The 27,536-nt window shown below is 41.1% G+C and overlaps 2 protein-coding genes across 2 annotated transcripts in view; both read right to left on the bottom strand.

The window, feature by feature from the left end:
* Positions 1 to 470: 470 nt before the first annotated feature.
* Positions 471 to 11,430, bottom strand: cacng1b (calcium channel, voltage-dependent, gamma subunit 1b). Its single transcript, XM_046041905.1, has 4 exons — positions 11,190 to 11,430; positions 3,006 to 3,080; positions 1,112 to 1,249; positions 471 to 703 (listed from the first exon to the last, which is right to left on the bottom strand). Exons 1-4 carry the CDS (start codon positions 11,428 to 11,430, stop codon positions 471 to 473), a joined length of 687 nt encoding a protein of 228 aa, XP_045897861.1.
* A 5,319-nt stretch (positions 11,431 to 16,749) lies between these two features.
* The window catches only part of cacng4b (calcium channel, voltage-dependent, gamma subunit 4b), a 23,202-nt gene continuing 12,415 nt past the window's right edge, over positions 16,750 to 27,536 (bottom strand). Inside the window, exons 3-5 of the mRNA XM_046031524.1 lie at positions 21,014 to 21,097; positions 19,356 to 19,496; positions 16,750 to 18,897 (exon numbers count right to left, since the gene is read on the bottom strand). Coding sequence (XP_045887480.1) covers positions 18,371 to 18,897; positions 19,356 to 19,496; positions 21,014 to 21,097 — 752 coding nt within the window. The 3' untranslated portion in view covers positions 16,750 to 18,370. The remainder of the gene's footprint in view (positions 18,898 to 19,355; positions 19,497 to 21,013; positions 21,098 to 27,536) is intronic.

Raw genomic sequence — 27,536 nt, forward strand, 5'->3', positions numbered from 1 at the left:
TTGAGACACTGCTGCCGAAAAGCAATGTGTTTATGAGATATGTAGTCACAAAACCAGACACCAAACACAAATCATAAGCACGCATACACCTTTTAAAAAAAGATATTGTGAGTTTGGCAATTTCTTGCTTTTAAAAAGGTGCTTTTCTGCAGATGACTCTTAAGTCTGCTATGTTACTATTTATTACTCAGCTCCTAAACACACCAACGAGGAAGAGTTTTCAAAACATTTCCTTCTCTTAGCAGCTATGTGGAGACAACATAAACTACATTGTTTTTGCTGTGGCTGGTTTTCTTTCACAAGGTCTCCAAGTTGATTTAAATATTTCACCAGCATCAACTGAAACCAATGGACATGGAAGGAGGGAAATTAACCTTTCACTGCTTTGGAAAAGCTAAAAGATGCAAAATCAATTGTACTTTTTTGTCATATTAACTGGGTTTCAGACATGCCTATTGTGTCACCTGTGGTTAATCCAAGGTGTCAGGCTCAGCGTCCATGCAGGTCTCCCAGGGGTTACGTGGCATGTGAGGCATGGAGATGAGAAGCAGGGCGCCTCCACTGAGGATGAGCAAGGTGAAGGAGGCACAGGCACAGGTAAAAGACCAGGAGTAGTAGTATTCAATCCAGATGGTCTCATCACTGTCGATCATTCGCTTGACAGACTGGCGCATTACCTCGACAGAAATGATGATGCAAAGACCTGCGTGCCAAAACAGAAAGGAAAAAGCAGATGCTTCACTCGCCTTCGTGGCGATTGTGGTGTCATAAGTGTTCCATCAGGTGCTGTTACAATTCCACATTTCCACTGCAAGATTGTCAGTTTTATTTTAACTTTGAGTCTGTGACAGTATATGCAATGCTAGGTGGGAGGTCACACCTATCAAAATTAATTTCACACTTAGATATTTTAAAATGTCGCCCCAAAGCTACATCAAATCTGTCAGCGCTTGCCACCTTAAATTAGCTGCATAAGTAATATTCATTACCACAAGGAGAGGTGTCCACGATGATGACAATGACATACCCCATTTCAATTTTAGCTGTAACACAAAGACAAGAGTACCATACAAAGCCTGATCTGTGAATCACATTATCTGCCATATCTGACCTGCAAAGGCGAAGAACATCCCAGCAGGCCGGAGCAGGTAGTCCCGCCCCTTCCCGAAAGAGAAGATGACACAGAGGGTGCCCAGGATCATGAAGAAAAGACTGAAGATGGCGATGGCTGCTGCTGAGATATTGTACTCTGAGGAGGGGTTTAAGAAAAGGGTAAATATATTTGGATGGATGTGAAAGGAAACAAATAGGGATAGAGAAGACGCAGAAATAAAAAAACAGTGAGCAGTGAGGAGGCACGAGTGAGTGAGAAGAGAGGAAGAGAGACAGCAAAGTGGTAGCGGTTCAATATTGATAGAGTGGGTAGGAACATAAGGGGAAGGTTGCACTATCGTTTACATAATAATTGTTTCAATATTGCACTCAGACGAGTTATGACACAGATAATTAGCCTTTAAATTAGCCTCACTTTAAAAACAACAGACATTTATCCAAACTGGCTATAATGCCATTTGCATGACAGATAAGATCCTGCGGGCTTATAACAGGATGATTACAACATCTCTCTCAACCTCTCTCTCTCTCTTCCCGCCTGCCTCCCCTCCTGTCTCTTTGTTAGATAAAGATCATCTACTCTATCCTTCTCCCTAACACTCCAACTGTGATAGAAATGATCCTCGGAGCAAAGCACTCCATTTCAGCCCCCCAGACTGTGTAAAATAACCTTACACTCAGTATCTCAAGTGTAGGTCTGTAGTGTCTGTTTGAGGACTGTTTGCCTGTGTGAGTATGCATGTGTGTCAAAGTCTCTGTGGATGTTTTTATGCATGTTTTTGCTCAGTCATGTTCACTTTTGCATTGTGTGTTATCTTCCATCAACAGATTTTCAGGCAGTACAAAATTTATTTTATTTTTTGTATTTTATTCTATGTAATACTTTCTCCTGGTATATACTATGATTTTCTGTTGTGAATCTATCCTGTACATCAAATGCATGTCTGTCCGTCCTTGGGAGAGGTATCCCTCTTCTGTTGCTCTTCAGGTTTCTTCCATTTTCTTCCCTGTTAAAAGGTTTTACTGGGAGTTTTTCCTCATTTGAATCGATGATCCAAGGACAGAAGGTGAAGATTGTAAAGCCTTGCTGACCTTGACCTTTTCTGCACACCATGTTTCGCTTATATATGTTGTTATAGTATAGACAGTGAATTGAGGTAAAGGGATATAATTCTTTCTCCATAATATTCTTTGTCTTACGCTATGCAGTGAATGTATGATCCTGCCGACGTTGTACTATGTATGAAACACTGTATAATATGTCTTCACTGATTCCACCAAGACGTAACCGTGTTCTATACATCTGCTGCAATCTGAAAAGGATCTGTAATTGCCTGGCTTTATGAGCTGTGTGTTCCCTCGTGCTTGCCTGTGTGTTTGTCTGCGTTTGTCAGAAGCTATAAGGGTCAGCCAGCCAACATAGGAACAGAGGAGCTGTTTCCTGGAAATGCTTTGCTACAGCAGGGAAGATGAGAAGATGAAAATCAAAGGGTATTGGAACAGATATCTTTCTTATCTGATAAGATATGACGGTGTGCATGTGACTGAGTATGTGCTTCCTCATTATATTGACAGAAAAAGAAAGAATAAACCAGACAGCATTAACAGTGACCATGTATTGGAAAACTCTTACATGTGACATACAGGCACATGTTGCGCTTAGATTTTGGGATATGTGATATCTGAGCATATATCCACGAAGAAAATGTTTTCCCTGATGAGAAAAAAATGTAACCATTTCTAGTAAAATAAAGAAATGGTTTCCTCCCATTTTATTTTACTAGAAATGGTTACATTTTTTTCTCATCACAGACAGACAGTTTGGTCTGAAAAAAACAACAACCTGGATCTGTTTTAACATGTAGTCTGGGTGGCAGTGAGGAGGCACCCACCTTTCTGGGTCTTGACTTCAAAAACTTCAGCTTCTTCCCCCGAGGTAAAGTGTTTGAAGTAGGAACAGTTTTGGGCTGCAGAGAGAGAGAAGAGGATGAAAGCGAGGGGGTGAGAGAGTGATAGACAGAGGGCAATGAAACATGAGGTGGAGAAAGAGCAGGTGGCTCAGGTTGTATCTGTAGCTCTGTGTGTCTGCACTACCAAATCAATGTAAAAATTCTCTCAATGGACGCAAGAAGGGACCTAACAAATGCACTGAAATTAATGAGATGCAAACTTATGAAAAAAAGTAAATATTGGTTTATTAATGTAATTATTTTAGCCTGGAGTTATGGCTTGGCCTGTCACTGCTAGTTTAGTTTAAAAGTAATTAGATCATCATACTTTGTTCAGATCTTAATAAACTGTATGTCTTACATTTCTAGAAACTGTACATCTCTGACTAAAATAAATTTCTAGAATTGAAATTATCCATTTGTATGCTCACAATTTTGAAGCAAGATATCATTTCTAGATCTGTAAAGAATGTGCAAGTTTTGCACTTCCTCTTTGGCTGTTTCATCAGATGTACGTTCAACACCGCCTCCAAATCACAGCAGTGTTCTGTGCCTTGCTGTCATCCAAAAATAAAATATCTTAAAGTCACTATCCTCCATGTTGGCTGTGTTTACTTTTTCAGTTCACACCCATTTCTACACAGGGATCATACATTTCTGCTTGCTTGCCCAAGCTCTAGTCCTTTGACCACAATCGTCTATATAACTCCATATAGAAAAGCGATTGCCGGGAGCCGTCATTGCCCACACATCAATCTATCTATTTGCTGTCTCTAAGGGCAGCTGAGCTGGGAGGGAGGGTTGGAGAGGACGTAAAGGCCAAGTGAGTCCCTCTTTCCTCCACTCACCATCCTTTCTCGCTGAGATTAAATCCATAAGGCAGAGAGGCGCTCTCTGTCCACACAGAGATGCACAATGTTTGTGTGCTGGCGTCTGTGTGTACACCAACCAGTTCTCATTCCCAGATCGTCAAATACAGACGCTTCGTCAACGCCCCTCTGCCGACTGTGTATGTGTGTGTGTGTACCACGAGCTGGTTGTTACCCAGGATGAGAAAGAATCAAAGAGGTAACCTAGCAACAGGCTGCCGCAGGTCTTGCCTAGTCCTATCTATTTACCCATGTAAAGGCATATCAAGAGGAGTGTGTGTGTATGTGTGTGTGTGTTTGAGGGAATGGACAGGCCGGTGGTAGGGAGAACCGGAGGCGAGGTCACAGTGCAGCAGCTTGAATCTGTAAATATATTATTTTCATTAGTCTTCATGAGGTGTCTTTACCTCTGGGGCTAAGCTAATCTAAGATAATATGTGTTTGGGTGTAGCTGTGAGATTTACTACAGTCTCTATAAAGACTATGATCAGCCCAACACACAAAGACAAGACAGAAAAACCTTTGTTTTATACAAAGGAAGCTTCAAAAGACTGGACTTGGTATGGCTATGGTTATGCTCGATCCCGATGAATTAATAGGGACAATGTAGAGAGCAGTGAAAGAAAATGAGAGTTAACATAGTGGTTAATATTTTTAGGTTGAGTAATTGACCATTCACTAGCTATGGTCTCTACTGCAATCTCTATCAACTCCTGAGGGATACATCTGGCTCTTTAGCTGCTAAAAGCTCCACAGTGTTCACCAGTTAGTCACTAACAGTGTCCGTCTGCTTCTTGCTGCTGAGGAGGTAGTGTACAGTGGGGTTTTTAGAGCTCTTTAGCTGAAAACAGCTGCGACCTTTAAGCCAGTGAGAGTGAACAAATAGTAGAGTTACAGTAAACCAGAGCAGAGCTGCAGACAAATAAGAAATTAGATTAATCGCTGCAAGCGACCCTCTCATATTGTCCCATTGTTTTCACATCTGATAATTTGATACATTTTTATTGTAAAAATTAGTTATAGCTGCTTTTAGCAGCTGTAGCTAGCTAGTGTAAGCTAATTTAACACTAAAACGTGTTTTCTCCTGCTGATTTCATTCAAAACGCCAGTAAAAGGGTCTTAAATATGCAATTAATAGCCACATACATGATGTAATGGTAAGAGACTGAGATTAAAGCAGCATGTCACTGGCAAAACATAATTTAAAAGATATGGAAAGAAGCAGCCATAGCACTATAATACAGTATCTTAAATAAAAGTTAAGTTAAAATGATTTCTGTTGTAATAACCCTTTTTGAAAGCACTACAGAAAAACATACTTGCAACACAGTGATTAGATTTACGCTTTAACGTTTGTACTTTCAAAGGTTTACCTTCACTTTTATGAGAGAAAATGATTTGAGGATGCGGAAAGTATACTGAAGACTTTAGCTAGCATAGGTGGTTTTCCGCAGTATGGGGTGTCGGGTAAGGGATGGATCCAGGCATTTCACATCAGTTACATTGGCAGAATTAAAACTGCTCTCGTAGTAGCATTACAGTATGTTATGTGATTTCAACGTTTTGATTAATTACAAAATGGCAAATAGCTTTTATAGATGACATATATGGGTTCGACTGCAAATGCACAGGCCAAATCAAGCCTAATGTCAGGGACAGCTCAAAAGTCTATTCTTTAAGTTGGTGCTAAAACAGACAGACGCCAGGAAGAGCAGTTGCCCATTTGGGATTCATCCAAATTATTTAAAATTTTTTACTTCCACTGCCTCAGTATGCTAGGCCAAAAAGTTGGAAAACTTTCACTAACTTTTGTTGCCAAGTTCTGCCTTTATGACACAACATACTGGTGGAGTTTGCTGTTACTCTGTTACTAAACAAACCAAGCTGAACTACAATTTGGATGCATCATAAACAATCACATTATGTAATGAATGTAGAACACACTGCTCTGAAATGTTTAAAAACAAATCTTTAACTTTAGACGGTGAGCATTAACTGAGGAAGAGAACATCTGGGTCGTATAATTGGCCTTGCTGTCCTGCTAATGGGGGGATTTAGTTCTGGGGGAGAGTGATTAGAACGAAATATTGCCTGCCATTTTAGTTTCGCCTGTTTCCATTAAACTCTGCTGCCCCCTCCTCTCCTTGATATGCAGCTTCTCCTTTCCTTGCTCTCCATCCTCCTCTTTCCAGCCTTAGACCTGTCTCTCTCTTCCGCCTAAACTTTCTCTTTCATTATTTTCTTTTGCAGTTAGTTTCTATGTCCCTCCTTCTACCTTTCCAATTTTATTCAAGAAAAGTTTAGAAAAACATGAACTAGCATCAAACACTATTGACTTTTAATTGAATTATTATGGTATGTCTTTGTTTTTACCTATAATGACAAATGCGCATTTGATCTTGAAAATCGCTTCTGTATCTTTTGCAGGAGCTACAAGATGGGTTTTTTAGGTGATAGGAGGGGGGGCTGTTCTTTTTCTAGCCACGCAGAATGACCGAATTCTGGGTCAATGTGAATAGGATGGGTGGTGGTGGTACTTGAATGGCTATTCCACAAGGACCTCTGATAACCGGGACACAGCAGCACAGGAGAGTCTTCACGGCCTGATCTCGTATGTGCGTTTATGTGTGTGTGTGGCCTGACCTTTATCATTAAATTCAAAACATTTAGGTTTGACTTTCATCATCTCAAACATCCCATTCTGTAAGTGATGGCAGGAGTTATCTCTGAATATGCATTTCCTGTTATGTATATTATGTGGAGTGATTCATTCAAATTTTGAACCTGATACTTGTTTTCTGAATGCCAATTGAGCACCACACCTCCACAGTTTTGGCTCTGCACCCAGAGCAGGAACCTGGCACACTACAGAGTGAAAATGGTGGTTCAAGGTGACATCAGTGCTTTTGAGGGTTTGAATTGGGGGCGCAAGAGGAGGAGGACGTTTTATTTTGAAGGTGCAAATGCTCTGGTGTTAAAATCTTTCCACTGTAGGACTAGAAAAGTGATGTTTGACCACTTGGAAGCTCTAAAACATCTCTGATAATAAACACCTCTTCCTGGCACACATGCACACAAAAGCACCATTTATGCTCTTTATTTCCCAGCCGAGCAGCATGATGTGATCCATAAAGGGTTTGTTTGATTTTTACAGCACTCAAGCTGTCATGCGTCATTTGTGGGAAGCTAATTTCAAAAGTCATTTTGGTTCACCGCTTTGCTACCGTTGTTATGCAACCACACAAATACACAAAAGCAGTGTAATTGCGCCTATATGAAAAAGTGTTTGTGTACGCGCCTCTTGTCGACTAATTCCCCCTCTGTTTGGGAAAATGCAAATGTGTGTTATTAAGTCCAATCACCGCTGCTTGCCGGGGTATACTGTTCGTGAAGGATGTAATATGTTAAAGTGCACTCTCTACCAACTCGGGTTTTTTGCTTGTATGCTAAACACTTAACCCACAACACACATTAAATTGAGAAGCAGACAAAGTGACGCTGGTGTGGTGTTGTTAGCCAGTCAGCCACTTCATTAGGCTCTAAACTCAGTGGCCAGTGACTTTTGTAGATCTATCAAAAACAGTATTAGAGTTATCTTTGACTCCAGAACCTCACAAGATGATGCATCCTACAACATGAAGGTAAGAAGTAGATGTTAATGATGATGATGGTGGTGATATATTGTTGTGGTATTGTAGGTTGAGTTCTGGAGTATTAAATCTATGGAAAGAGTCAAAATGACTTTTTGATGAAGTCCATGTTAAGAGGCGTTAATGTTGTTAACAGGTTGCCTGGCTTGTTAAGTGCAAACACTGACTCATTAAAAAAAAAACACCTGTGAATTTATCACATGTGAAACACTATCTTACATTTGAAATTTAGACACATAGTGTGCAATCCAGCCAAGCCTTCAGTACTCAGGCACGCTGCCACTCCTGATATCACTCTATCAAGTAGAAAGCAAATGGCTGAAGCCAGAGAGTGGCTGTATTTTTCTCAGGTCCTCTCTGCTGTCAGATCGCACCAACCTGGCAGACTGAATCAGACTGACCTACTGGGTGCCAGCAGCGAACACACCTGTTGAGAAGAAACCTGTAGACGCCTTTTCTCAGTCACTGGAGAAGGACTACCACCTTCGCCTGGTGAGGATGGTCACCGAGACTCATTTTCTGAACAAGAAACTGTCATCCTCACATTATGTGGGTGTACTAGACGGCACAGAGGAATAGGACTTACACACAAACACACTCACAGATCCATTTCTGACAGCACCAGGGCCACAAATGGAGAAAGATGGGCTTGTATAACTAAACTATTGAGCCTGGCGTAGGAGCAAATGGCAGAGCTGCGTAGCCATATCACTAGATATTTTATGGTAATATCAGAGAATGACTCATTTACCTTCATATGACAAGTGTTGAAACACTACTGTGGTTGTGGGAATGTAGCCAAGGGGGTCTCTGACAAAACAGCTGCATATTTCTCACAGCACACTCTGACAGGTGGCAGCAGACTAAGGGAGGGTGGAGCCCTGTGCGCTGAGCTGAACTCCCTTTGCTGCTGGAAGTAAGACAGGTGAGAGCCATCTGACAACTCTAGTCTGTCAGATGGCTTCTCTCTTGTCATCCCTGTCCTTTCCAGGTCGCGTTGCGTTTCACAAAAGCAGTTGGGAATCTGAAAAGATATGACAGTTTTACTGCTGCTGTCAGGTTGTGGAGGTCTCAAATGGATCGTTCATCATATCTGAGTTTTGAGTCGGTCAGCTACAGTATGCTCTTCATACATTCCACAGGTGATTGACCTGTGTATGGGGATAAAATATCTCCAACCACTGGTCTTAACAGATAGAAATTTCGGTCCACATATTACAAAAAATGTTGCAGTGTTTATATTGCTTTCCCATATTTGTATTTGTATTTTTTAACTGCAAGTGTACATTTATTATTATCTTTCCATCTTATTTTACATATCTGTATAAATATATACATATGTTTTATGTACATGTTTCCCATGCCATTAAAGCCCCACTGAATTGAACTGAACTGAAATTACACCAAGAAGATGCTCTAGAGGCCCTCGTCACATCCTTATGTCAGGCAGCTGTCACAACTCTTGCCTGTCAGCTCTCTCTCTAACAGCCCTCTTTTTTCTGGTTCTTACAACATGTAATACTTGAAACAGTATCACCTCCCCCCACTGAAAGACCCCCTCCGGCTTTGGACACTGTAAATGTGCTCCCCCTTTCCCCGTCAACAGAGGCATCCCTGCCTCTTTCCACTCAAGCAGACTTCTGTTTTCTTCGCCAATCCCCTTCATCCCTCCTGAGTCTCCCAGGTGTACTCTAACTCATGAGTTGAAGCGGGAAGCCACACTTCATTAAGTCCTGTACTGATCCTGAGGTGCTGGAGCTGAAGGCTAAGTCAATGACAGAGTCAGAGTGAAATATCTCTGTTACGCTGCAAGGCACGCACACACAGCCAGAGGCCAGCGAGACACTGTTTACCCCCAGGGCTGGCTCTGTTCTAGAGAGCTTGTAATTAAAGCTACACGGCCATTTTGAAGAAGTAGAGTTTTGAATACAAGACAGAAGGCCTTTGACTGACTTTTTTGGGGTTTACTTACTGTATGCAATGTCATGCAAGAAGCGGAAAGAACTTCTTAAATGGACTTGTAGGTCAAAGATCACTTTTCTACATTTTGACACAGATTCTGCACCAGGCAGTCTCTTCCACTTTTTAGATTTACTTTTTTTATACCTTGTAATTGAGTGAGAGATTGCATTTAAATATTGTGTAAACCAGGGTTTATCAATGGCATCAGAAAAGACTGCTTGAATTAGGTGCATGCATTCTCTCAAGGCAGGCTTGTGTCTGGTTTGATCAAAGCCAACGTCAGTTCTGCTGCTGTGAAACTGTGAGCCACACTGAACAAGATACGTAGAAGTTAATAGCATCTTATGATCTTACATTTTTGTATAGAGAGTCAGATTCTCAGTGCTGACAAATGATGCAATACTTCCTGTTGTGATCTGAGAAATCACGCAAAAAAAAGGGTTAAAGAAAACTTAGAGGTAAAATGGATTTTATTCACATGTTACATGGAGAGTCCATCAGCCCAGACAGAACGGATTCATGTTTACGTCATGTTAACTGTCAAGCATAGCAGGAAAACTCTTCAATTACACACTTGACTTCAGCTGTTCGACTGTGCTTAATTGGCAGTCTGTTCAGAGACTTCCTCTGTGGAAGATAATGATAGTTCACCGAGAAGCTGGCCATAGAACTGTTCATTCAGTCCAAACACACATCTGTGTGTGTGTGTGTGTGTGTGTGTGTGTGTGTGTGTGTGTGTGTGTGTTTGAGGAGTGTGCCTTTGTGTGTGAGAGGAGAAAAAAAGAGGAAATGACAGACACACAGATGGAGGAAGAGAAAACATGGTTGCAAGTAAAGGCTGAACAAAATTGCTCTTAAGTACAGACACTTCAGCCTCAGTCTCTCTTTTCCTCCTTTACCTCCACTGAGACTGTACGATATTGTCAGAGTAACAACATTTTTGGTGTGCCAAGATTTATCAAAATATTAAACGCTGTTTGTTTTTTTCTGTTTCTGGTGCATATAAAGGGCTTAATCATGGGCTTAAAAATGCAAAGTGATGGCAAAGACACCAGTTTTGCATAGCTGAAACACACATATGTCAAAGTCAAGAATTAATTCTAACTGTGATAAAAGTAAGTAGACAAATGTGGGGCAGCTGTGGCTCTGGTGGTCCAGGCTGCATGTCAAAGTATCCTTGGGCAAGATACTGAACCCCGAATTGCCCCTGGTGGCTGTTCTGCCAGTGTGTGAATGTTAGTTTCTGTTTGAGCACTTAGGCTCAGGGAATGAATGGTGAATGCAGATGTAGTGTAAAAGCGCTTTGAGTGGTCAAAAAGACAAATACAGAACATTTACATAAAAGATAGATACCGTATACAAGTCCATTTTTTTCTGTTGTTTTTGTCAGTTTTGACCTGTATGTTTACATAGATGCATAAAACAGAAATGCAGTATAAAGATTTCTTTACTTTCCACCAACAAAAGTCTATTTTCCCCTGTCTCTGTCTTTCTACAATGATCCACATGACAAACTCCCTTTGATGACAAATAGAAATGTTGAGGCCATACATAAAGTTTGTCACCTTCACGTGTACCTTAATCATGATCACAGCAAAAAGCAGGTTTTTATTCAACAACAACAGTAAGATCAAGAGCCTCCATACCTCCAGGTAAGCTGATGGGGCCGCAGCCTTTGCCCTGAGGGTCCTCCTCCACAATGAAGATGCTCTTCTTGCAGAGCCTCCAGAGGCCAAAGTGGGCCGCCTCGCAGGTGGCATTGAGCTTCTCCACCCGGGGGCTGAGCACGGCCCAGTGGTCAGTCACTACCGCCGCCAGCATCGACGACATGCCCACCACGATCACCACGGACGTGATCTTGACCTTGGTCGCCTGCTCCTCAAACATGTTGCTGCACCGGTGTGTATGTGTATGTGTGTGTGTGCGCGTGCGCGTGTGCGCAGAGTTATGGATGTGTTTGCGTGCGCGTGCCTGTGGTTGCACGTGTGTACGCGTGTACAAGCAAGTGAGATGCTAGTGTGTGTGTGTGTCTGTGGAAAGGTAGAGTGTGCGTGAAAAGACAGTCAAGGTTGCCTTTGTCTTGTGTGTCTTCAGTTCCTGGACGTTGGATGTTGACTCCAGAGGTTCCCCCGTCTTGTCTACAGCTTCACTACACTACTTCTGATGTCCTCTCCTCTCTCACTGCTCTCCTGTCCACAGCTCTGTCTTTCTCTGCCTTGTGCCTGGTGCTTGGTAAAACGGGGCCAGATAACAGTGCCCTAGTTTCTACCTCTCTTCCTCTCTTCCTCTCCCTCCCTATTTGCCTCTGGTGGGCTAAGGCCATTTAGCCTCGGGATAGAGATGCACTGGGAAGTGCTTGCACCTATTACACCTATTTGTCAGGTCAAGATCAGACGCTTTCATTTAAAGTTTAGACACAGTGTATTGATTGTGAGTGTTCTAGTTGTGCACAAACTTCCAGCAAGTTTCAACAGTGCTATTCGATATTTCATTGCCATGCCAGATACTGATCTGATCTGATATCAATCTACCGTTGATCGGGAACATTCTCTGTCACATCTCTTTTATAATCTTATGCACTCCGATTGTTTTCCAGCTCAATTGTCTCGGGCACTGTGTGCCAGAGGATACCTGGGGGGTAGATTTCCTTTATTAGTTGTTGTCTGAATGTGCTGATCTACTTACCCAGCCAATCAGCAGTTAAGGCTTGAGACAAGGGTCCCAACTGATGCCAGCAGCTGATCCAGATTCAGGAAAGACAAAAAAAAAGGGCTTATAGGAACTTTAAATATGCTTGGCAGCACTGTAGAGAGAGTTGTTGATTTTTAAAAACGTATTACTATATATATTTCTGTGTTTAATGAATTAGCCCATATGTTAACTTTTGAAGATCTAAAAAAATCAAACAAGTGGCTGTGACGTACTGCAGGCTGCACATGAATGTTTGATTCCATGTTTTCCTTTTTATAAACCAACATCTTAAGACTTTAAATTTTATCTTTAATGATATATTTAAATAATAATCTGATTCGGAACACAAATGGTGTTGACGGCTTTACTAAAAATTGATATCACGCAATTTGAGGATGGGGGAAAAAAACAGCAAAAACCTGCCACATCTCAAAGGCACAATCAACCTTTTCCCTATGAAATACTTGAGTAAATGGGCACGCTTTTTATAAACCGCAGTGCCCCACTTTAGACAGGACTCTGGCCCATTTTCAGCTCTGACAACGCTCAAGCAGCTCTGGGTTTTAAACACAAGAAATGGCAAGGCATTTAAAGAGCTAGAGGTAAAAAAAGAGAAAGTCTGTCAAGAGAATGCAAGATACAATGCTGAAACGTGTTTGTGTCTGTGAGAGTGTAAAACAGAGAAAGAGAGGTTGTGGATTGTTTGTATACAACTGTGTTCATGTATGCAAAAGAAGCACCACAACATTATACTTTTTAGAAAATGAATGCAATGTGCTTTCTGTAAACCCCATCAGTAGCTAACTGAACCAGGAAATTGATCATTAAAGAGAAATCATCTCACTCACTAGCTTAAAAGATACCCCATGCTGAGGGGGTTGAGAGGAGATGAGAGACAGTTGTGTTCATTATCAAGTTACACCTGGCTGCATTTGCAGCAAAAGTGCCTTTTCTCCCAGAGGACAAATCCCTTGCTGAGGCTGTGAGTGCTGCCGCTTGTCTCTAAGAGTGTAATAATAGTGTCTTTCAGTGAAGCCTGTCTTACTGGGTGACCCTCTGACCTGTTTCATTTGCTCACGGTCCCCTGGTGACTTGCGGAGAGACCAAACACCTTTCAGCTGCACAGTCTCCAAGCAACAGCCACCAGTGTGGATGACTGTGGCAGCATGTCATCAACGATATCAGTGTGTCATACTGGAAGGATCACCTCATGACTGCATTTGGCAAGAAAGCACCTCACCTGTGACGGACATTCGCTGGATTGCCATCAACATGACCAGGAATATTACTGGCAAGCTGTCAGTGCTGGAACTGTTAGAGCAGTGAAACATACAAAATCACATCTGCTGAAATCAGTATTGACACATCTAAACTCAGCAGTGATTAACAGCGATTACAGCTGCCAGCTTCCCTTGTTAGACTTTTCATTCTAGGGTGAAAAACAACATTTACTGGTGGCTAATTTTACACATAGCAGAATAGATTGCACTGCCTTCAGAGGGACCTGACTGTATTCATTTGCTAATGGCAGGCAACATTACTCAATCTAAATTAGATTACCCATGCCCCGAGGCCATTTTTATGAGGGTCATAATAATATTCTTCTCTAAAACAACGGGATTGGTGATGCCGTCCGCAATCATTTGACCCAGCAAAAAGCTTTAGCTGTCGATCTACATGAAGCAGGAGGTCAGGTTATGTGGGACGGTGAATTGTGAGTTAATGAGCACACATTGAAACGAAATGAAATTAGGTGGAAACTACAAGGGGCTGATGTAGCGGTTGTATGGCAACATCAGTTATTACTGTCAAAAGATAATTTCCCCAGCTAGATAAACAGCTCTGTTTCCCTTTTGTGCCAAAATTAAATCTCACCAGCATGATTACAAACTGTATATCAGACAGGGCAATGTAGTTGTTCTCTCATATGAGGCACGCCATACCTTACTGCATATGCTTGTCTAAGTAGTGGTACTACTAATAGAGAGTGATCTGTGCTTTTGAACTATGCAGACAGAAACTGCAATATAGGTGATATTCTGCTTTACCTTGCTGGTTCATAGCAGACCAAACACAGAGACCTTCAAAAAGCAGGAACAAAAAAAGAATTTATTACTGTAACATGGAAAAGCATTCATTCTTCCTTGAGAAGTAAAAACATGTTGACTTAGCAAAATAATTGAACTGCTGTTCTTTTCTTCAATATATATATCTTCAGTATATTTATGAAATTCACACACACATTGAGAATATAGGGGTTCTTTACCCACTTACTGATTCAACAAGGTGACTGTTGGGATTTTAAAAAAGGCTTTATTTGATCAGGTGGCATCTCTCTGAGCAGCTTTTTAACATTTTGATCGAAGAGTGCTGCCATCAGCAAGATGCCAACTGAGACTCCGTGGTTGAAATGGCTCATAGCTCACTCTGAGATGACAGTGATTCAGTGTTATGCAGCCAAACTGAAGAGGCGTTCAGGACTCAGAGAAGGTCAGCTACAAAATTCTGATTGAAGCACTGCAATCAAAGGTCTTCGACGGAAATCAAGCTCCATTGACATGAATGCTTATGGCTGTAATTTTTTGGCCTGAATCCTATACATTTTGTATACATCTGTATATGTATTTTTTATGCATAGCTGGAGGGTTGTCCTGTTAACATTACATTACATTACCAGATGTGTGGCTTTTTAGCCATGCTAACAACATAGCATCATCAGTCTGTTGGTCGCTTGATCTACTACTTCCTGACTGAAATATCTACAACTATTGAACAACTATTGGATGGATTAAAATGTCTGTACAAAATAAAATGTTGTACAGACATTCACAGTCCTACTGACTTTGGTGGTCCCCTGATGTTTCCTCCAGTGCCACCATGATGTAAAATTTTGAGTTTGTCCAATACTTTGGTTTATGACAAAATACCTGCAAAACAAACATCAGCTGTACTTTGTGTTAAGCACTTATTAACAAATGTTAGCATACTAACACTCTAAACCAGGCCTATTCAACTGGATAAATTCTATTTACAAATAAATACAATTTAAAATCTGAATGAAAAAATAATCACATGAATAATAGACATTTTTGCAATAAATCCTTCAAACTAGCAGAGCACTCATGTGCTGTCAGTAACAGCCAATAGCAAACATGCATTATTGATTATGAAAGCCCTCCTTTACATGCTGCTGTTCTGGCCTGTGAATCCCATGAACAAACACAAATGCTCGTACCTCCTTGACAAATGAGCATTACTGTTTGCGGATTGCTCCCACTTCATATGACCTTCTCTTCCATCACTAAATCAAAAAATTGCAATCGCTCTCATTAGTAGCCTATAGGTGTGCAGGCTAGGCCCATCTGTGTTTTCGGATTTGTGAGGGTTATATTGGAGAATATTGAATGGATGTGGTGCTGGTTAGCTGATGATTGTCTGTTTAAAATAAGTGAAATAGTTAATTGAAGATGGAGAAGTAGACAGAAAACATGAAAGAAGGTTATGAATGTTTACAGGAAATGCCGTGATGTAGGTAAGAGATGTCAGAATTTACCAAATTATACGCAAAATGGCTGGCAGGATGTGTAGGCAAAGAAAATATTAAGTACTTGGCCTAATTAGTTGAAGATGAAGAGACTTATTTATTATCTTTTTTAGTTTTTGATTGAGCTACTTTTGCAATCTAACAAAAAAAAAAGCTTTGAAAATGTGGTTGTGCGTTGTGTATGGATGCAGAAAATGCAATAAAGATAATATTCTGCTTTTCCTTTCAGCATGTTAGTGTTGTCTTTGCGAGCATGTTAGCATGTTGATGTTAACATTTAACTCACAGCACCACTGGGCCTCACAGAGCCCCTAGCATAACTGTGGACTTTTTGTCTTGTTACTGTAAAAGACAAAGCACAACAATATAACCCTGATTTAGTTTATTTGTCTATGTACAGTACGTGTTGGGTTGTAACTGGAAAGCGATGATGAGAAAAACAATTTAGGTTCAGATGAAATAAAAATGCTTGTTTGATTGGAACACTAAAAGCAGGAAATACAGTATACAGCACATTTACAGTTTCTTTCCCAGTGTTTTTTCTATTATGCAACCAATTAGCGCCTCCCTTCTAAACATCCGTAACGTCCACCGTTATTGTCTTGTGCTTATTGAGGTTATTTTACAACAATAGTAAGCCAAAAATGAATATTACAGCATATAGTGAAGTAAAGCTGCTGCATACGCATGAAATAGGAAATCTAGTTTTGTCTGCTAAATGTATTTATTGTACTTCACCTTACAAAACAGAATATTTAACTAGTTTGACTGATAACAGCAAAACCAGTGAGTGCTTACCTGAATACAGAATGGTAAGTTGAATAGCATGACCAATGCCATATTGCATCAAGGCATTATTATTGAGACATTGTTCAGTAAAATAATGGTTTGAATCCTCTGCTCATGTCTTTGCACATTCACATTGTTTTTTTTTCTTTTTTGTATTTTTTATTGTACTTTTATATACAACTTTACAGCTTTACATTACAAACAAACACATTTTGATATTTTCCCCAAACTGTAATATAAAAGATCTAGAGTCTGGATGGATCATACTGACGGCTTTCTTTTACATCTGCTCAGCCTCACATATTAAGTGGTGTCTCTAATGGAATATCAAACACACTAAATACAATCAAATACTATTCTGTGGTTGAGTTAGTGAGCTCGCCAAACCCGAACCATCTGAATAGCCCTAAGACTGAAAAAAATCACCCCAGCTGGTTCTTGGAGCAAGTTCAAACAATCACTCACAGCATATACTAAATACAGAAATGGCATTTTTTTTTTCTCAACTCATTTTCACCAGGTTTATCTTTATCACTGGTCCATTTCCCAGCACTGCCATGAAGTAGGGAGAGGACCTCAAAGTGTTCAACCTGCCACAAGAATACAATATTTCCTGAGAGAGCCAAACAAAAGAGCAGTGATGGACGACAACACACATACACACACACACACACACACATCTGGTTGCTGGAGACAAATCCTTCAGGGACGCAGTTACAGACAGCTCCCTCTGCTTCTGTCTGGGTCCTCTGTTTGACATGAGAGGCTGGAAAAGGCAACCAGATGCACTCACAGGCAATGTGACAGACAGACAAACATTCTCCGCCTGGCTCAGATCCATTAAACACGCTGGATATGCCAGGCTTCATTTTGAGCAAAAGAGAGTCCTGACCTGCGCCATTTTCACAGTTCTGGGCACCCCCCTTTTTGTCAGCTGCTGTTCTGCTGTGACACAATGTCACATCCATCAGGGGGTGTGATGGAAGGATGGCGGACTGATATGAAGTGAATAAAAAGGGGCCAAGGTGTTTCACTGACAAAAGGGGACATTTTGTTCCTCTGACAAATGTCAGACAAGAATAGGATTAAGGACGAGGCAGCGAGGGAGACAAAACCTTTCATATCATCAGTAGGACTGGATGGTCGACTTGTACACTAGGCTAAAATACTAAACATTCAATACAACTCAGCAAGTCAATCATTTGTAAACACACTGACTCCCGCGCAATACTCCCATAAAAAAAGACGTGTTAAAAATATTTATAATTTGAGTTTGTTTAAAAGGCCGTACATTATTTAAAATGACAGTACTGAGAGAACCTATGATTAGAGTATAAGGCAAGAACAAACTGGTTATGAGGACACAATCCAAACTTTGGCGAGAGGTCGACACTTTATAGGAATTGCACACACAAATGGAACACTTTCAAGTTGAAGGGTACATTTCATTTAGCACCTTGTTAAATAATTTACAGGTAGAATACTGCTGATTGGCACCTCTCAACACTTCACTCTCAAGTTTACCCACAATGTTCAGTCACCATTACACAAAGAAGGGCTGTGATCCACAAACTGCTCATATAAATAAGCATTTTGACAGCTGAAGGAAAACACAAATTTCGCATCGGGCACAGCACAGACAATGTAACTCTGCTGTGATGATCCCTAAAAGCAGATAAATGACTCAGGTTCTGTTAATTGGCTCATCTTCTGTCCAGCTGATTGTCCTCTCTTCTCTGGCTCTAACAGATTGTTTCCTGTTCATCCACTTCCAGGTGAACCGCGGGCCCAGTAATGTGCCTCTCACACTGGTGTGGTCCTGCGATTCACTCCGTCCTTTAAATCATTGGGGAAACAGTTATGAACCTGGAGGAAATCAGCAGCGGCCTCGTGTTCAGGGCTGTATGTGTTTTCCGTCACACTGTCCCTCGCCAGGGCGTACATGGACAGCTCGTCCAGGGGCCCACTGGAAGATGGCGCCCTCTTCAGACCCACCACTGGCGAGTTCTCCTGCGATGCCTCCGTAGAATGAGAGCTGGCACGCGATGTCCGCCTACGGTAGCGGAAGCTCGGTATCCTCGAGTATGGGGAAGAGGAAGAGAGCGTGCGGATGAATTCACGCCGTGCCCTCCAGCGAACCTCCTTGTTTCTCTCAATGTAGATGTTGATGGCAAGGACCGCCACAGTTTCGGCCACGATGAAGGAGAGGGCGCCAAAGTAGAAGGACCAACCGTAGGAGTAAGTGTACTTCTTGTCATCATCACGTTTATCATTGGGGTCTCCGGCATTGCTGGAGATGTAGACGATGATGCCAATTATGTTGCTCAGACCTGATAAACAAGAGAAATAAAGAAAAAAGAAGTAGAAACAGGAAAAAGAAACTGTTTGATTCAGTCACATGGGATGAAATAGTCTAAAAAAACAAGGCAGAAAAGTGAAAATGTGAAGGAACATATAAGTGATCCATGACATTATCCAGTAACCACAATACCCATGAACTCCCACTGTGTTGATAAGTTGTTCATCAGCCAATGATTACAAGACTCTAATCACTACCGAGGTCGTTAATGACATGGGTCCTCATCACTTGTGTGTGAGGTGTGTGATGAATGGAGATCCTGACCTTCAATACCGAGTGAAGTTCATCTTTATGATTGCACCACTGATGAAGTGCAATATGTGACCACAGGTGCCACATCAAGCTTGCCTTTTTTCATTTTAAAACCGCAGCTCTTACATGATTACTCCTGGTTGGGAACACGGTCGACAGTGTAATCCTCCAGCTCACCTGCAGCTACAAAGAGAATGCCTGCGCTGAGGAGGACGTTGTTCGTCTTGTTGTAGACTCGGCCCACCCCGACACACATCCCTCCGAGCATCAACAGGCAGGTACTGAGGATAGGGAACACGCTGGAGGCACGAACTATACCTGCGGTGACGGAGGAGGGGGCACATGGCAAAGAGGTCATTAATTGGGTAAGTAATTAAGTCAATGTAAATGGTTTTAACACAATTCATTAATCAATATTTGATTGGACAAAAGAGAAGGTGGTTAGTAAAAGAGGAATACAGATGAATCAAACCATCAATCAAATTAAAAGGCAATTTATAGATAAAATTACATTATAAAATTACACACAAATTAATTTTGGAAATTCCTTCAACAACACTGTTTTAAAAAAGAATATGGACTCTTTTAAATAAGTAGAATTTCCATTATCCTGTTGAGCCCTCGTCTATCCAGTCCCACCTCTTCTCTCGTCCATTTTTTGAGAACTCCATTATCTTTTATACTTTTGGGCCTTGTTGTGACAAAGCTTTGCTAATTAGCTGTGGGACGTAACAAGAGCTCTCAATGACTATCACCTCCCCAGAAATGAATCACTGTGCCATTTTACAAGTGTCCAAGGATGGATGAGCTCATTCAACTGTAAAGTTGAATACGCTAATGGACTGAGTGTGGACTTTGTCCAAAGTCTGAAAAGTCTTCTTTGTTCTTTTCTGCCTATTAGTCAGATACTGAATAGGCTGTGCCTTAAATGAAGGTCCTCTGCTGATTGAATATTCCCATTTTATATCAAACTAATTTCAATCTATGTACAAGCTGTGCCATTTTCATTTTTAACCGGTTTTCATAGAAATATACAAACTTTTATGTTGCAAGAAGACTCTTCACCACAATTTAGAGTAAACAAATTCCTCTTGTGGTGAGCACAGCCATGCTTCATGTAATACAGGGTAGAAGAAGAATGAGGGGAAATGTAATTAAGAAATTTATTATTTGCCCTGCAAATGTTACAGCATTTTTCATGCCTATAAAAAATATTTCTTAAAATTTTAATAAGCAAATAATAATGAACTTTTTCTATGTTTGAGCTCCAAGTCTGAAACCACAGTGCCAAGCTACCTTATGTAGGGTTGGAGCAAAACTGATTTGCAAATAAGGAACATTTCATTCAAGAATGAGAGTAAATTAAAACTCTTTTGAAATTGGGAGAACACGACCTCACAAACTGTCCCATTATATAGCATGTAAGTATTGCTTTAAAATACTTTGTCTATGAAGATTCTCAGTCATCCAGGTCATAGTTATCCAACGAAGGTTAAAATCAAGGGCAACTGGACTTGGTTGAAGATACTGGAAGACGTTTCGTCCCTCATCCAAAGGACTTCTTCAGTTTAAAATACTTTGCAAGAGGAGTCAGACATCCCAACAGACAAAAAAATAAATAAATGAAAAATAGCATGCATGCCGTCACATTCCTCAGCTGCCTTTGTTCTGCATTTTTTCAGTCTCTGCATAAAAGAGAACTGCCTGTTTGGAGACTGCTCTCAGAACCAAATAATAAGACTCTGAAGGTCAGTGGACTTCCTGCACACCCTTAAAAGTAAAGCACAGACAGCCCTCACAATGCCAGACAAAGAGGACGAGTGGGGAGCACTTACGCAGCAGGTATTCAGAGCTATCAGTGTCGTAGTCGTTGTCGTCGGGGAAATGGTTGATCCTGTAACAGCTGCCTTGATTGATGCCTGCAGGAGAAAGACAAGCACAAAGAGTCTCCATATAAACAACAACAATGAATTATAGTCCACCCTACACATCAAGGTGCTATAACAGTCTGATACATGTCCAGCAAACAAATACATGCATTCACCGCCTTTTGAGGTAAGCTAAAGTTAAACTGGATGTATTTGATGCTTGGGGGTTATAGACCTTTCATGTGACTCTATCAAACTCCAGTTGGCTTCAGCTTGTTAAAGGATGTGTGGAGCCACAGTTGCTCCCTACCAAGTGACCTGTTTTCTTTTGTTAAACTGTGTCCACTGGAGTAAGACACTTGTGTGCTCTTGTCTCTGATGAGTTTTAACAGTGCTGCTTCTTCAGAAATAAGAGGCAAAAGGAGCAGCATGAAATAGAAAGGGAAACACAGCCCTTCTGATTAATTAAAACTGAACTTTGTCTCCATTCAGGCAATTGGATACCACAATCAGGCAATTGTTATATTCTACTATTTTCCCTTTTTTCTTTCAGTGGTGTATTTGGACTCTTCCTTAGCTTTTGTTGGATGGAATACACTGGACAAAAGCGACATATTCTCTAGGATTAACTTGTTAACCCTAACCCTAACCCCATCTCTAACCACAAATGAAACTTAGACCTTTGACCTAAACTCTTTAAAATCCCACAAACTAAAGATCACAGCTTGAGGAACACATACTAGAGGAAGAAAACCAATTAGGGGAGGTTGTAGTTTGTTTGTTTCGAGGATCAGTGCATACGCTATATAGTGGTGGGATTACGATTGCATTGCCCAGAGGGATTTGATGGGTTGTGGTGGGTATCCAAATCCAGCTCAGATTCATTGCTGAGAGGAACAAGAAGCCGGTCTGAACAACAAAAGACCAATGCCCAAGTGAGTTACAATAGGAGAATGGAGACAGAGAGGTTAAAGCAGAGAGAAACCTGTAGCTGTAATTGAACAGGATTTTAAACAACACCTTGTCTAGAGAGAAAGGTGATGGTGGTAGGGTTAATGGTTGTGCTCCGTGCAGGGGTGGTAATGCAGAGAGCTCTTTGCCTATTCATTCATCATTTGGGCTGTAAATACCCTCAACAACATTCACCAACGGAATTAAAGGTGTGCTGGGCTGTGGCTTAATTTCTTTAACATATTTTAACATGGAGCATATCTATGTTTTTTGTGTGCATTATGTGTTCATGTGCATATTGTCTGCATCCCAGATTAAGGAAAGCAATTGACCATTCACTAAGCTCCCCCAGCCTTAATTACTTTTGCCACGCCTGTCAAGCAATGAGACTTTGATTTCATATAAAGGTGGACAAATGTAGGCTTCTCATTGCTAACCGATTTTGCTAAAATGACATCAGCAACTGGCAGATTTCTCAGCTGTAGCTAGCCATGCTAATTAAGCTAATGTTAGCTCCACGAGTTGGTTTAAAACAGTGTCTTCCTGTGGGCTGACTCATATTAAAATAACAACTCTGTAACAAGGTTCTGTAATATGAGCTTGACAGCTACATACACGATATTGCGCTAAAACACTGATTTACAGCTGTATGTGCAGGGCATTTAAAGGAAGGAACAGCTTTGCTCTTGTATTGTGTGACAGATGTAGAACTAGTAAGTTATGGTATTATATGTATGAGAAAAGAAAAACGTACAGTATCTGACTCTTTTTAACATCTAACATAACATTTATACAGAGTTTAACAAAGTGGATGTGCAGGTTGTGAGTGGGACATTTTTTCATGTAACTTATAATGCCACAAACTAGTTAGATAATTAGGTGTACTCATTTTTTGCCCTTGTGTATTTGGTTTTGAAAGGGATAAAAAAAAAAAACCACCACCCTCCAAACATGTTAGATGCCAAGTATCTTCAGCCCTGTGCACACTGCCTTTAAAATTGAAGAAATCCAAAGCTTGACAAACCTGCTAAGGCTAGTTATGATTGCTTAGCTATGATTGGACAATCAGGAGGAGTGGTTTAGGGAACGTCAATTGGCTCATGTCAAGCTTTACATAAGCAACAAAGACTTTTCCTAGTCCCAAGTAAAAAATGCCCCAATAAGTCTCCTTTTCGTGTCTGATGACCCACCAGGCAACAGAGATTAAAGCTAACCTATCACTACATTTCAACCTTCCCACTGACTGACTGTGCTGAAGACTGACAGACACCTGGCAACTCCATTTCCCAGATGCCAAAGGGTCAACAACCATCACTGTCTGTGCCACAGCTTTTAAGGGCAAGCTTGCTTCCATTAACTAGGTCTGGTGCTTAATAAAGGACATCAAATTAATTAGTGTCAAATCAGTCAGTGGAAATGGAGCACAAGTTTCTGTGTCTATTGTCACTGATGGAAAAAAAAGGGTGATGGGCTATTTTAAGCAGCGTTATGAGACTTTGTGCCGTGTGAAAAAAAACACATGTGGCTCTTGTGGTTAGATCGAGAACTGTGAAGATAACAAAAATACAGACACCTTTGATGTCTTAGTAATTTCTCTGTAAATACTAAATCATGCTGCAGTGCCAGGGCTTGCGGCAGATTTTGTATGTGCATTGTTGTAACAGCGTGTTTGTGTGCTGCTGTCTCTCATTTCAGATACCTCTGTTAGTACACATCCATGTAGCACACTGTGTGCTTGAACAGGGTAGTGTTGCATCAAATCAAACAATGCCATTGTGCACTTAACGATGATCACCACATTTGACCACTTCTTCTTTTTTTGCTTCTTCTTTTAAACCCACTGGTGGCTTGTTTGCTCACCTCACTTCAATACATTTCATTAAAAAATGAACATGCTTTTATCTTTACTTAGTTCTACTATAGCAAACGCAACAGCGGCACCATCCTCTGCCATTTTCAAATTTGACCATCCACTACAACGTAGCCAAGATGGCGACCGTTGAGGGTGAGAAGTGTCCAGTGTGCCACACTCAACATTCTGACTGTTTACCATCCAGGTACTCATAGTGCACTGCCATACTTGTCAGTGTAAGTATGGAAGAGCGCAAAATCTTTTTTCTGAAATGTCAGACTGCTTTTACACTTTTTTAAAAAACTCCACAGAAAAAAACACATCTTTAACTGTGAACACAGAACTACTATTCATTTTGACTTTGACACAATATTCTCCACCCTCTGCCCCCGTCCAGATCTGAGCTACTCCAGCCGGTCTGACGCCTCTGTCTTGTCTCCTCTGTGTGTGTGTGTGTGTGTGTGTGTGTGTGTGTGTGTGTGTGTGTGTGTGTGTGTGCGCGTGTCTGATGGAGAATGGATGAAATAAAAGACATTATTGCATCTGATTGGGAATCTGATTATAAGTGGAGGCTTCGAGGCACATAATTTATGAGTGACAGTTATCAGTTTAATGTCTACGTTTAGACTGTGTGTGTGTGTGTGTGTGTGTGTGTGTGTGTGTGTGTGAGTGTGTGAGAGAGAGAGAGAGAGAGAGAGAGAGAGAGAGAGAGAGATTGTGTGTGTGTGTATGTGTCTTTATACTGACTAGCTGGGAGGGAAGGAGAAGAGGAATGATGGGGATGAAAACAAGATAGGAGGCCACATTAAAGAGGGACTCACCCAAAAGAGGAGAGCAGGGAATCACCAAGAGAGAAATCAGGAAAGGCAGCGTTAAAGGGCAAAATGTGGATCGTACAATGAAGGTTGGAGGACAGAGACAAAGGTTGGGCCAGACAGACATACATCTGGTCACACGCATGTTCCACGCATGTGTGTAACGAATAAATGCTTATCCACAAACTGTTGTGGACAGGATTGGTGTTGTGACATACTGAGAATTAATCTTACACAGTCAACACATTACTGGGAAATAATGGGTTCCCCGGAGTTGCAAAGCCCCATGTTGAGAATCTGCTCCTCTTCTCCATGGTAACCCCTGTTAGCCTTTAATAAGCTCATTTACATAAACAATCTCCAAGGATTCTTTTCACGTCTTTTGTTTTTTAATACCCACCAAATAAGCAGTGGCACTCCACCTAGCAAAACCCCTTCCCCCTTCACATATCTGTCACCGCTTATTGTAAACACATTGGACACATGCACGCAGACACGTGTGCATGCAAACATACACACACTCTGCACTGGGAGCAGCTGTCACAGCTGCGATGCTACTGGCAACAGGATGATGCACATCATAATTATTTTGAATTGCTCAGCCAATAAGGAAGCAGCCTCAGTGGAATACACCAATAGCACACACACGGCAGATGCCCCCACTTCCGCATTTTAACACTTCAATAGCTCTGCAAATAGATTGATGAATAAACTAATCAAAAGTTACTTTAATATTACATTTCACTAGAACTGCATAGCCCCCGGGGGGTGATATACTTTCAGTAATACTGCACTGGGGCGGCTGTGGCTCAGGAGGTAGAGCGGGTTGGCTGTTAATCGGAAGGTCGGCGGTTCGATCCCTGGCTCCCCCTTGGGCAAGATACTGAACCCCGAATTACCCCTGGCGGCTATTCCGCCAGTGTATGAATGAGTGTGAATGTTAGTTTCCGTTTGAGCACTTAGGCTCAGTGTATGAATGTGTGTGACTGGTGAATGCAGATGTAGTGTAAAAGCGCTTTGAGTGGTCGAAAAGACTAGAAAGGCGCTATACAAGTACGGAGCATTTACATTTACAAATCAGGTGTACAGCTAAACAGAGTAGCAGCACCCTTTGCTTTTGTTATAATCCACGTTGGGTTGAGAGTGTGAACACTGATGAGGGAGAGCGCCTCGAGGTTTACAGCAGGTGGGATGATTAGGTTTTATGAAGCTGTAAACAGATTGAGCTCTGTTACTGGGGGCTTGATATCAAATGCAGACATGTACTGTGCACACAACTCACACAGCGACACATACATTTATTACTTTGGAAGCAGGGAACGCCAGAACAGAAGAAAAAAGCATCTGTGTAATCAAACAAACCCCTCCAATTTTTGTTTTCATTCCCAGTGAGGGTGAAAAAAAAGCAATTTGGCGAAAGACGTCAGTGATTCGGTGCTGATATGACAGACAGTTGGTTAATTAAATTGTCACCAGACAGTAATTTCTTCAAACACAGCTCTGCTTGGGTAGATTGTGCATGTGTTTCCAAGTTGTTGGAAGAAAACCATCACACTACATGGGGTGCCATGTAAACTGTTTTGCATTGTCACTTACTTATAAAAATGTACATATATAATGCATTTGGATTCTCAGCATGATGCCTAAGATTTTATTGTTGGAGCACTGATTTGGACAAAAGGCCTATAGCATTGCAGCCTATTGGTTCTCTCTTTCATAACTTGAAAACCTGAAATTGTCTCACTTATGAACATAGATGTATATAAATAGATTGTTGCTGTTTCTTACTTCCAGTCTGATTTTGTTACTTTCAAGTGTTGTTTGTGTTTATTATAAAACTGCAAGGACAAATCCCTGCCTTTTTTGAAAAGGGTTTCAGATTGGTACTCTGATTTAGAATACATCCCTTTATCCCTGTCATTTTATTCAAGGTAACGGTGCATTTCATTTGGTCGCCTGTCAGTGGTGTCATTTCTCCTTAACCCCCTCTAGTTGCAATAACTTCTCGGAAAACACGGGATACATCAGAGAGTGAGGAAGGAAGTTCTATGCTCTTTATTGTTATTGTTCTGATGTGAGAGAGCCCAGTGGCAGAAATGACATACTGTGTGTTTGAATAAAAAGTCTGACACTTTGGGAATAAACCTATTTGCTGTCTTGCCGAGACTTAAGTGAGAAGATTAGATACCACTCCTGTATCTGTACGGTAGCAGCTAATCAGTTTAGCTTAGCAAAAAGACTGGAAATAAGTGGGAACAGCTAGCCTGGCTCTGTCCAAAGGCAACAAAATATGTCTACCAGACTGGTAGCTCAGCAACACATAGTATCATGTTTGTGTAATCCCTACAAAAACCCAAGTGCAAAAATGGCAGTTCACCACTGTAAATGTTATGTGCCAATAAAATGATTTTTGCAACGTTAGGACAGAGAGATGATAGCTGTTTACCTAGGTAGTCTTTGTGCTAAGATAAGGAAGCGAGCTGCTAGTTGTAGCTTCACATTTAGCATACAAACATGAAAGTGGCATGAATCTTCTCATCTGACTCTCAGTAAGAAAGCCATTTCCTGAAAATGTTAATAACTTGCGTATAACTCAAAGGAACTTTATTTAGGAAGAGAAGGGAAGAGAAATGAAATGCATCCAAAAAGGGATGGGAGTTTGAGGCTATAAAGGGGGTGACGGGGGGTTAATTAAAAAAGTAGAACAGAATAGCAGAAGAGAAAGCCATGAGGCGGATAAAAGAATGATGAGAATGGAGGAGTTAGACCTGTAAAGAGAGCGTGCAAATCAAGCAGAGGAGGACCGAGTGGCTGAGGTGGAAGTTGGGGTTTGCTTGCTAATTAGTGCCCCCACATAGCTTTTCAGTGGTCG

Source organism: Micropterus dolomieu, linkage group LG02, assembly GCF_021292245.1.
Source record: "Micropterus dolomieu isolate WLL.071019.BEF.003 ecotype Adirondacks linkage group LG02, ASM2129224v1, whole genome shotgun sequence".
Taxonomy (NCBI): domain Eukaryota; kingdom Metazoa; phylum Chordata; class Actinopteri; order Centrarchiformes; family Centrarchidae; genus Micropterus; species Micropterus dolomieu.

What these genes read in the sequence shown, in the direction of transcription:
- cacng1b (XM_046041905.1), bottom strand. Translation starts at nt 11,430, where the DNA reads ATGTTTGAGGAGCAGGCGACCAAGGTCAAGATCACGTCCGTGGTGATC. An exon ending in CCCCATCAGCTTACCTGGAG is followed by an intron (nt 3,081 to 11,189) that starts GTATGGAGGCTC and finishes CTCTCTCTGCAG; the next exon opens with CCCAAAACTGTTCCTACTTC. An exon ending in GATGTTCTTCGCCTTTGCAG is followed by an intron (nt 704 to 1,111) that starts GTCAGATATGGC and finishes TTTGGCACGCAG; the next exon opens with GTCTTTGCATCATCATTTCT.